At 44.0% G+C, this 11,999-nt stretch overlaps 1 protein-coding gene across 1 annotated transcript; it reads right to left on the bottom strand.

Moving 5' to 3' along the window:
• Positions 1-451: 451 nt before the first annotated feature.
• Positions 452-6,153, bottom strand: OSTC (oligosaccharyltransferase complex non-catalytic subunit). Its single transcript, XM_053257992.1, has 4 exons — positions 5,885-6,153; positions 4,079-4,172; positions 2,348-2,545; positions 452-1,471 (listed from the first exon to the last, which is right to left on the bottom strand). The coding sequence occupies exons 1-4, from the start codon at positions 6,021-6,023 to the stop codon at positions 1,453-1,455; spliced, it is 450 nt and encodes a 149-aa protein (XP_053113967.1). The 5' UTR covers positions 6,024-6,153; the 3' UTR covers positions 452-1,452.
• Between the last annotated feature and the right edge of the window lie 5,846 nt (positions 6,154-11,999).

Genomic DNA, 11,999 nt, shown 5'->3' with positions numbered 1-11,999 from the left:
TGCGATTCCCAACTGTAGCCACAGATAGACAATGTTGACAAGCCATCTTACATTACAAGTTGGTGATTTTGCAGTTTTTTGCCCAATATTTCCTGATCTGGGTAAAAAGGAAGTTAATGTGTGAGCATCATGAAACTAGTTATTTCAGAAACAAGTGTGTGTGTGTGTGTGTGTGTGTGTGTGTGTGTGTGTGTGAGAGAGAGAGAGAGAGAGAGAGAGAGAAAATGACACCCAGAGTGGTCTAATGGACATCCTAGAGAAAACAGACCTGGAACATCTGAGAAAATATGGTTTTCGCTAAAGACTCCTATGTCCATGAACACGTCACATTCTCCCTCATTTATAAAATGCAGTAATTCTGGCTTATTCTACAGATGTGTTGTGAAGTCGGCTAGGGAAAGAACCCTATATGCTAAAAATTATGAATAATGTTGCATAAAACACAGAACAATTTAGTAGAAAAGATGTTTAATATTTCACACCCCCCCCAAAGGAAGAACTACTTTCACACAATGATGTTTTCCTTTGCATGGGTCTGCATCTGTTAAGGTAATACCAAGAATGTCAAAGATCATGGTGTCCAAGACACTGCTTGGATAGGATACACATAGCCCAATTTAGAGAAGCCAATTCCTATGCAGAAACAGGTGAGTCCATGCGGATTGGAAGAGGCTAGTGTGGAAAATCAAAGACTTTATTTAGTATTCTGGATTACATAAACAGTGCTTCTACCTCATATGTGGACCGCTTGGGATGCTCTACAGCACTAATCACCTGATGGAGAGGATCGTGTAGGTGCAGTAGTACAAAGCAGGAGCCCAACTCTAAGCATCCTCTCCGGTCTTCCAACTCCCCCTTGCCTCCCATCTACTCAATATAATGATTAGCACTGTCAGTTTGGATGGGCCTGTCCAGAAAGCCAGCAGAGAACATAAAACCACTGGCTGCCCTCACAAGTTGGTGCTGGTAAGCGCCATCATGTCCAATGGCAATGGACTTCACAACAAATAGCTCTTCCCATTTATAGATCTGGAAGAGATAAATTCTATTGCCTTTTCTCTTGATTTAAAACAAAGAATGCTCTCACAAAGAGAACAAGCCACAAGGTATAAAATGATCACGTCTATCTCAAATCATGGGGTGGGGTGGGGGAGAATAGGAAAGGCGGTAGTTTTGTATGTTATATTCCACACACTTATGCCTAAATAATACTTTGTTTCCTTTTTTTTTTTTTACAGTGAAGAAAAATAGACACAAATCTGTTAATAAAAACTAACCACCTGTAACAAAATGTGGATATTTATAGGAGGAGAAAGCAGTCTGTTCCTTAGTTGGTTCTCTTTTTCTTCTGTCTCCAGACAGGGCAGAGTGGGGCTGTGGAGTATCTGCTATCCATTCCTCTTCATGAAGAGAAGCAAATCCAATTTGTGCTTGTATCAGTCACAAGAGGCACTAACCCATTAAATAGCCCCTGCGGAACCAATGAAAGATGTGAAGGGTGTGAGAATGTAGTAAGTACTGTGGAAACAGAAGTGACCCTACACGGAAGTACTTATGTGAAAGGAATGGCAGAAAACCCATCTGTGGATTCTATGCAATGACTGCAGTCACATATGATTTCCCATCAGGTGTACCTACAGCACAGCATAACTATGTGATCTATACATACCCAAACTATCTGAAATTATGGTTTCCTGAACAAATGCTCTTTCGATGGTTCTTGGTTTACCTCCAATTGTTCCATTACCTCCAACCACAAAGCCATCTTTTAAAAAAAAAATAATTCAGGGACAATGCTAACCTTACAGCATTATTGTAAGTATTAATGAATGTCTATATAGGGCTTTTAGACTTTAGTAGGGAGGTTCACACAATGATTACTAAGGTAGGAATTGCCTCCTACCCTAATTCAGGAGCTGTGTATGCTACCAATATCTGATCGTCTGCAATGTGGAAAACAAGTTTGGATGCTCCTATCCTAGTAATCATCATGTGAACCATGCTAGTGTTTATACGGCACTTTCTCCTCCTCACCCCCAATACTATTTAATAAACAATATATAAGGTAAACGCAATATAGTCCTCTAAGTATTAATCCCTTCACCTTAAATATCATATTCTAATAATCTCCTAGTTTCATAGTGATGCCTTTCTATACATACATGACTGTTGCCCAATAATGGACATTTCTTTGTCCAGTGCAAAACAATGATGCAAGCCATGCTTGCCTTTAATAACCAGACAAAGAAGTTCTGGCCAAGGTAACATCACTTGTCTCTAACGTACACCTATAGACAATAAAGATTAAGAGGCAAGGAGACAGTCATAAGATAAACAATCCACTTACGGTAATTTCATTCGCATGAACACTCTGGCCATGAAGAAGCTGAGCAGGACGCTGACAAACCCAATAAAAAGCAGCAGAAATCTATTCAGCTTTGGGATATTTGGTGCATTGGAACGGTCCAGTATTATAAAGCCAAGGCCTCCCATTGTGAAGAGAAAGCTGGAAGCAAGCCCTTCCATGATGTACTGTCCGTTTACTCTGCATAGAAAGAGCAAAATTATTGAACTACTTGAACAGTAGTGCTAGAGGTTATCTAGTAACCCTGCGTGTAACCCTACACATCTATTGAGGCTGTACCCCAGTATATATAAAAAGGCTAGGTGGTCAAGAGTGAGGGGAGAGAAACAAACTTGGGGAGCTTCAGCAGAGAAGGAAGTTGTTCGCTTCAATAATTTTAACAGGAAAGACTAAACCCAAGACAAAAAATGGAGATTCTGCCATCAAGCAGAGACAGGTCCAGGGTTCAGTATTTTGTGAGTCCTACCTAGGAGCATATCCTAAGATCCCATCAACTCTTACACCAGGCTCTGAAAGGCAGTGCACACGATCATTAATTGGGTAGGACAAGTGTCCTACCTAGCTTTGGGTGCTGTGCATGTTCCCGATTTTCAATTGGGTGTTAGCAAAAAACCAGACAGGAGGAGAGCGGAGAGATATCCTGCAAGAGAGGAGCTGGGTAGGACAGCTTTCCTTCCTACCTTGTTAAATTGCTGGGTGCAAAAGCTGGGTAGAAGGGCACCATCCTACCCAGCTCCTCTATCATGCACAATCAGCCCCCTCCACCTCCTACCTAGTTGTTTGTTTACACACAACCAAAAGTTGGGATTGCACACAGCTCCCATAGCTACCCTATTTTCAATCATGTGGACTGCCTTGGAATGTCTGGAGGACTGAGCTGAAGAAGCTTAAGGCAAGTTTCTTTCTGCTGGAAGAAGAGGACTATGTTTGACTGGGTTGGGGTCCTATCGTCCCAGTCATAAAAGGAAACCCAGAGAATACTCATACTCTGAATTCCTAGACTTGTGTTGCAGGAACCTCACTGTATGTCTGGAACCATCAGACAGTCCAGTTGGTGCCATTCAAACAAGGTGAGATAGTTTGCATCCTGCCACTTCCATGGTTCTATAATGTATTGGAAACTAATCTCATCAAGCCACATTGATTGCAGAAACAAAGAGAGCAAAGTTTTAGCTTTCACATGGCATATATTGGGCCATCACCACATAAAAACCCCAGGTTTCCAGAAGGAGCCACCTCAGACTTACCAACAGGCACTCCTTTCTAGTCTAGTCCCTTCTAGCTGCTGTTCGTTTACCGGTTCCCAACCTAGGGTCCTCCAGATGTTTTTGAACTAGAACTCCCAGCATCCTCAGCTACAGTTTGCTGTGGATGCTGGGAGTTGTAGTTCAGCAACATCTGGAGGAGAAACTTAAGTATGTAGTACACTACTTTGGGCTCCTTGGAGGAAGAGCAGGATATAAATGTAAAATAAATTTAAAAATATGAAGGATTTTGAATGGAGTACAGCTAAGGGAGGGCTAGTAAACTAAACGACTTAGATGATGCTGGTGTTCCTACTCACATCTGTATCTCCATTAAAGCAATATTAAACCTAGTGAGTTGCATTCTTATACCTAGCCCAGCCTAACATACAAACGGCGGCTCACTGTCAAACATCCCACTGTAGTATTTGGAACAAGAGACCATGCTGACAGAATGCCTCTTTTTTACCTGTAAGCCAAGAAGGCCACAGGCCTCTGGTGTCCATGTTCATCAGTCATTGAGCCAACACTGGGAGGTTCTACAATCACATCATAAATGATTCCTATAGGGGGGAAACAAAGTGCAAATGTAGCTTGGAAGGAAAGGTATTGGTTTATTCCTAACCACAATAACCATTAAGAACTTTTTAAAAAAGATTTTCATCAGGGGGCGGGCAGCACAGGGGATGGAGCCTAATACCACCACATTAGCAGGTCTAGATAATAAAAGATTAAACCCATGTATAATCTGAGAACGAACAATAGTTAAGGAAGGGAGCACCAAAGGACCACTATGATCTCTGTTAGTTCCTGAAATCTGCCCAGAACCTTCATAGGAACAAAGGAAGCTTCCGTATACCAAGTCAGGCCACTGGTAAGCAATGAAAGCTGGTCTTGTGGTAGCAAGCATGACTTGTCCCCTTAGCTAAGAAGGGTCAACACTGGTTGCATATGAATGGGAGACTAGAAGTGCGAGCACTGTAAGATATTCTCCTCAGGGGATGGAGCTGCTCTGGGAAGAACAGAAGGTTCCAAGTTCCCTCCCTGGCTTCTCCAAGATAGGTCTGAGAAAGATTCCTGCCTGCAACCAAGCTGCTGCCAGTCTGTGAAGACAATACTGAGCTAGACAGACCAATGGTCTAACTCAGTACATGGCAGCTTCCTATGTTTCTATGGTCCAACTAGCTCAGTATTGTCTGCACTGACTGGAAACAGCTCTCCAAGGGTTTTCCCAGCCCTTCCTGGAGATGCCAAGGACTTCACGCAAGGCAGATGCTCTACCACTGAGCTATGGCCCCATCCAATACCTGCTATACAGATATACAAGAGAAAACCACTTGTATGTATCACACATTACACATGTTCAAGAACATCCCAGCACAGAAATAATGTTTGATAAATATAAAACACTGGTGGGAGTCGAGATGTGTCAATCATCTTCATATCATAGAGACTGAAGTATTTTGCTCGGTGTAGCAACTTATTTTTTGGATCTCTCAATCCATCTAAAGAAAGTTAAAACGTTATAAATTACTGCATAGTTTTATTAATGCCTAGAATGTCTTCTACTCAAGACATAGCTTGTCTATAGGAGATGAACTTGATAGAGATGGAAAGGTAGTCCAATACAGACTCATTACTCTTTCACCTGAAGGTGGACTGGATTTGGAATAACCCAGTCCCAACAGCTGCCCATCTTTCCCCCAAACTGAAGAGCAAGGGTTGTTCATATTCAGTACTCCGGTGCCACCAAAGAATACTGCCAGAAGCATAGGGCACTTGAAGAAGGTGCAAGCTCTTTACTCAGCCGGCCAGTACAGATGATTCGCTCCTTGGGACACGACCTATCTTTGCATGCTTTGCAGAGCACTATGCACATGGGTGTGGGAGATTACATACATACATATACATAAATAAAAAGACACAACCACCCAACAAGAAGCAATTCCCATATTGCAAGGGGGACCCGATAACTGATTTACCACAGTCTTGTAATGCAGCCCAGCGCCATTAGGCACTTAGGAAATCTAATGGCAACAATCAGAGTTGCGAAACACCCTGAAGCCCTGCAGTGGAAGTTCTACTGCCTATCCGTAGTCACTTTCTGCCAGTTGCTATTGTGGGTTTCCAGCCCCCTTCCCCAAAGGGTCTTCCCCAAACAAACCACACTACAAATTGCAGAGAAGATCGTTCTGGTGCAGCTGCCCAGGCAGACGCGCCGTGGGACCCCATCCACTTTCATGCACTCGTGGTGCTTCGACACGCTCCCCCGTACCTCCAGTGATGAGGAAATACGAGACTACCACCAGCGCGTAAACCGTCATGGCCGAGGGCATATGCACCCAGCTCGGCCGCTTCAACTTGACGTTGGGGCACTCCAGCACCGTGAACGGCAGCCGGTACAGAGTCTCCATATTGCCTGCCGCTCCAGCTCAGCCTCGACAACGCGACCCTCGCGCAAACCAAGACCCGTTGCCGGATTGACCTGCCGCAGCCACCGTCTATCCGATAACGGAAGACTCTCCGAGCTGAAAGGGGGGGGTCGTATCCTGGAAGGGGAGCAAAATAAAATATTTAAAAGGGGGGCGGGGGAAGCCTTCGGTGTTGCGCAGTAAAATACAAAAGGGAGCGGGAAAAGAAGCGGTGACATCATTTTACCAAGAAGAAAAAATACGGTTTTCTTTGTGCGGGCGGGATGAGAAACAGCCAGGAAAGATATTAATCTGCCAGGACCCAGCAACGCTAGACGTGGCCTTTTAATACATCTACGTGGCCTTGTCAGAGCCCCGCCCTCCTCGTGGGCGGAATTAGATTAGAAGTGACGCCACGCCCACGCCCCAAACACGTGCTTTCCCGACTTCTGCTCTTTGTAGTAGATATTGAGGAGCACCGTTCGTGTTCCAGAATAGTTAGCAGACGGCAGCATCCGAGGTATAAGTTAGTTAGGACTAAATCTCAATGTCAAAAGGTCTTAAGTTAGTCATGAGCAACTGGTCTTGATTCTCAGTGGTGTGGATGGTGCCTATAGCAGGGGAAAGCCTGTTGGACCACCCTATTGGTACATAAAGGAAAGTGCTGGCTGTGAACTAATCTATGACTGTGGCAAATCGATAGCTATTTGAGAGGCAGTTCTCCAACCTGAATCCCCAGATATTGGACTACAAGTCACATCACCACCAGCCAATATTTGGGCTAGATATGATGGGATTTGTAGTCCAACATTTGGGGACCCAAGCCTAAGCAACAATGGGCTGGTTTGGACAATACTATCCATCCAAGCCCTGCTCCACATGATCAGGGAAGGGAGCATGTATTGCCTGAAACAGGGTCTTGGGTGCAATTCTAAACCTCGTATTCCATAGCCATGCCCCAAATGTATAACTTAGTTCAACTTGATAGAGTGAGCAATTTAACTAGAAGTTTAATTTTTTTTTTTATCTGCAGCCTGGATCAAAGCAAATGCATAGCAAAACAGAATATTCACAAAGTTCCCTAGTTTTGTTTCCATCATTTAAAAATGGGATAGGAAAGGGAACTGGGAAGGGAGTACTGTGAGGCTGATTACAGTATAAGAATCTATGCACAGTATCATCAAAGAGAACAAGATGGCAAAATTAACGCTAACTGCAGTTGCAGAGAGTAGCCACTGTATGGCAGAATTGCTCTTTTAAAATTGTGGGCTTTTGTGTTTTGGACTTGCATCTTTATTGAATAGTAGTATCCATATTTTTCTTTTGATTTTGTTTTTTAAACTAACAATTCACTGCGAAAGCCCAGTGTGTAAAACTTAAAGCGGGGGTGTGGGGGAGAGCACAACTTACCTGACAACACAATACTTCAGACAGGGTCTTTCCCAGCCAGGGATTGAACTAGAGACCCTCAGTATGCAAAGCATGTGCTCCACCCTAAATTATAGCCCCTCTCCATACTGTCAACTGACTGTGACAATGGAATATGGAAGGAGGCAGGTAGGGCCTAGGTGGTTTATAGGTTAACATCAGGGCCTGAATTGTGCCCAAACATCCATAAAGCACCAACATTGATGCTGAACTACCCATCAATATCAGGAAAGGAACATTGTATTCTTGCTTCTTACAGTAAACATATATTTGCTCTAAGCACCTAGAATGGGTGTCAAACTGCTGCCCTTCAGCTGTTGTTGGCCTACAACTCCCATCACTCCCAGTCACAGTGGCCAGTAGCCAGGGATGTTGGGAGTTGTAGGCCAAGAACAGCTGGTTTGACCTCCCCTGGCCTAGAAATTTCCTACTGCTCGATACCACAAGCTGGTGTTATTTGCAGTTGGCAGGTCATGTAGATAAAGCATCCAAGAGTTCCATTCACACAAGGAGGAGTTTCTTCTAAGAATGTGCCCGAACCATCTTGGGCAGTCATGGGCACGGATCGGTTCCTTTAAAAAGCAGATAAGCAGGTGCCACACTAGGAAAAAAAGTGGGGTGGCAGAGGAGCAGGTAAGGACTTGCTTACCTGCTATTTAAAAGAACCAATCCCTGCCCCACCAAACCAGTTCAGGTTCGAATGTGGGCCCCAAAGCCAATTCAGCGCTTCCCTAAGGAGATGCTGAACCAGTTCAGGCACATCCCTAATTTCCTCCCTTTTTACTGATCCCCCTTTTCCTGCCACAGCACCCCATGCCAGATGCCCCACTGTCCTCCAACACTTGGGGGCAGTTGTGTGTGCTTATGTTTTGGGACTAGGGGCGGACTGGGGCTTCTGTTGGTGTAACTTACTAAAAGTCCTGATCATTACGACTGGAGCTTTGGTGGCCATTTTAGAAAAATGGCCACCAAAAGTAGTTTCTTGCATATCTAATGCATAATTGTACTAAATTTTCCAAAAGAATAATGGTTTTGAATTGAACTATTTTAAAGGTTTTTTTGTTTTTAAGTTCAGAATGTGTAGCTTCTATCTGTTTCCCCACCCCACACTTAGAAGCCTTTCCACCCCACCTAACCTTGAAAGAGATAGAGGTCTGGAAGGCTGTTTTAGTACACACAGCCAGAAAAAAATACAAGCCTACTTGGTGGCAGTGGTGAAGCTCAAGATCATGGGGCAGGTTGAGACTGGGCTATGCCACATGGTGGCAGCACAGTGGGATCCATGACATTCCTTAATTATATTTAAGTTTAGTTTTGCAGGAAAAGTTTACAGGTGAAACTCGGAAAATTAGAATATCGTGCAAAAGTCCATTAATTTCAGTAATGCAAATTAAAAGGTGAAACTGATATATGAGACAGACGCATTACATGCAAAGCGAGATAAGTCAAGCCTTAATTTGTTATCATTGTGATGATCATGGCGTACAGCTCATGAAAACCCCAAATCCACAATCTCAGAAAATTAGAATATTACATGGAACCAAGAAGACAAGGATTGAAGAATAGAACAATATTGGACCTCTGAAAAGTATACAGTGTACTGTGCTTGATTGGCCAGCAAACTCGCCTGACCTGACGCCATGGAGAATCTATGGGGCATTGCCAAGAGAAGGATGAGAGACACGAGACCAAACAATGCAGAATTGCTGAAGGCCGCTAATGAAGCATCCTGGTCTTCCATAATACCTCATCAGTGCCACAGACTGATAGCATCCATGCGACGCCGCATTGAGGCAGTAATTGTTGCAAAAGGGGCCCAAACCAAGTACTGAATACATATGCATGCTTATACTTTTCAGAGGTCCGATATTGTTCTATTCTTCAATCCTTGTCTTCTTGGTTCCATGTAATATTCTAATTTTCTGAGATTGTGGATTTGGGGTTTTCATGAGCTGTACGCCATGATCATCACAATTATAACAAATTAAGGCTTGACTTATCTCGCTTTGCATGTAATGCGTCTGTCTCATATATCAGTTTCACCTTTTAATTTGCATTACTGAAATTAATGGACTTTTGCACGATATTCTAATTTTCCGAGTTTCACCTGTATATGAGTGAGCTACAGACAAAAAACAAGGGATACTGTAGCGCTGTCTCTATGAAGTAGCATTCCACAGAAACCTTCCCTTTACATCAGAACTGTTGGTTGGCCTCTACAATGACCACCAAATTTTTAGAGAGAATTTGATGCGCTATGATTTTCATATTTAACATTTTCCTGTCAGAACACAGAGATGTATATTTTTATATTGCCTAGAGATGTACATATCAGGTGGTATTAAAAACATGCTAGATAAATAAATATGAAAAGCTATTTTTGGTGGCCATTTTCCCAGGATGACATCCAAAGCTTAGGTCGTAACAATCAGGACTTTTGGTATGTTACTTACTACAGTATCCTCAACATCTGTGCCAATTTCCAAAAGTTTGGGATTTCCCCCCACCCCCAAAATATTGCCTAGAGGATATTATTAGAGTGTACACAAACCCATTTTTCAATATTTCAGATATTGTTTTCGTTTTTTAACAAGCGCCTTAAAAGAACACAACTTTTATAACCTTTCCATTTTGTAAATTTCAACAGTATCCCTCAAGAAAATGCCTGGTAGCTTTCAAACATTTGAGAGAACTGTGCATACTGCGCTAAGTACTTTACATGACTCAAGATGTAAAAGATTATGTTGCAAGAAGCTTGTGTGAGTAAAACCTAAATCATCTGGCTTCTTCAGAAAAAAGTCCTGACCCATCAGCTCTTTTGACCTTGGGAAACTGTTCCAACCACCCACAGAATCTCACCTTTTCAATGTCACTCCTTTGCAATGCCAGGTTGATGCAGAACAAATCAGAAACCATGATATGCATTTCAGAGACTTAGTTGGGGGAGGCTAGTGGCCTGGCTTCTTCTGACATGAGGTACTCTGTTGTGGAGCAGGTGACAGTACATGGGTAGGGAGGTGTGGAGTGGTTGTGGTCTATAGTAGGATGTGCACGGAACCTTCACCCATTCTAGGCGTGCTGAACCAGTGCTGTGGACCGGCGTTCGAGCTAGTTCAAAGGTGGAGATGGAGGAATACCTTTAAGGGCAGGGGAGGGTGCTCTTACCCCTCCCACCATGTTTTCTCCGCTGGCACTGCAGTTTAAAAGGGTCTGTCGGGGCGACAGCATACCTCCCTGCTGCCCCGTTGGACTGGAAGTGTCAGGCGCACACGCACGCACGCACACGTGGCACTTGTGGTCCGACAAGGCAACAGGGTGGCAGCAAGGTATGCTGCCACCCCACCGGACCCTTTTAAACTACAGTGCCAGTGGGGGAAACATGGTGGGAGGGGTAAGAGCACCCTCCCCCACCCTTAAAGGTATCTCCCCTCCACCCGCCCATTCCATGCACATCCCTGGTCTATAGGAATATCTTCCTTACCAGGGTTCCAAGATGGATCAGAGTTCATTTGTGTTCCACTCACCATTGAATCAAGGGCTTCTCGCACGGACCTGGACTGGTGCTGTAGACCTTGATGGTGGCTCCTGATGTATGATTGCCTTATGCCGAGAACTGGAACCACTGTTTCTTGCCTTTTGCATCAGCCTATTCTGAATGTGTGTGCTTATGATTTGGGACTACGGATTGACTGGGACTTCTGTTGATGTACTGATCACCCTACTGCCCAACAGAATCTAACTGAGCTGACAAAGAATTGGTTGCAGAATTGGTGTTGGAATCACCCCAACTAATGGTTTTGCGGGAGTTCAGTATTCACTTTGGAACCAAATTATCCAGGGAAGCTCAGGAGTTCATAGCGACCATGACAACTATGAGCCTGTCCCAAATGGTCTCAAGACTGATGTGTGCTGCTGGTCCCACACTTGACTAGTATTTTGCTTTGATTAGGGAGGTGTTCCATGGGTGAGGACTCGTGATTTCCCCATTGTCATGGATGGACCACTAGTCACCTAGTTCAGGATCAATTCACAGCCACAACTCACCTCTATAGGGGTGAAGGACCTATTGGGATGGTCTACCTGAGGCGACTATTCGATCCAATATGATTCCAACAGGTTTTGGAAGGTTTTAAAGGTTCTGTCAATGCCCTGGTAGTTTGGAACAAACTCATCACCCAAGCGTCCTTTCCAGCCCATAGGCTGAGAGAGAAGTGACTGGCCCAGAGTCACACAGCTAGTTTTATGGCTGAATGGGGATTTGAACTCGGGTCTCCCCGGTCCTAGTCCAGCACTCTAGCCACTACACCATGCTGTCTAATACAAGTGGAGACTCAACTCAAATACAATAGATTACAACACAGAGCACACTTGAAGACCTATGCTCTGGCAACATGTGCAGAAAAGCAGTTCTTGTGTGTCTGCATTGCATCAAGCTTGCATCCAGTGGAATTGCCCAGGGTTGTGAAAGGGCTAACCCAGCCCCCTCCTTCCCGAAATTTTAATCTGGAATCATTGGTTTACTACTGTGATGTTTTGTTTTCTCTGCTAAGC

Source organism: Hemicordylus capensis, chromosome 5, assembly GCF_027244095.1.
Source record: "Hemicordylus capensis ecotype Gifberg chromosome 5, rHemCap1.1.pri, whole genome shotgun sequence".
Lineage (NCBI taxonomy): Eukaryota > Metazoa > Chordata > Lepidosauria > Squamata > Cordylidae > Hemicordylus > Hemicordylus capensis.
This window is presented reverse-complemented; position numbering and strand designations above follow the sequence as displayed.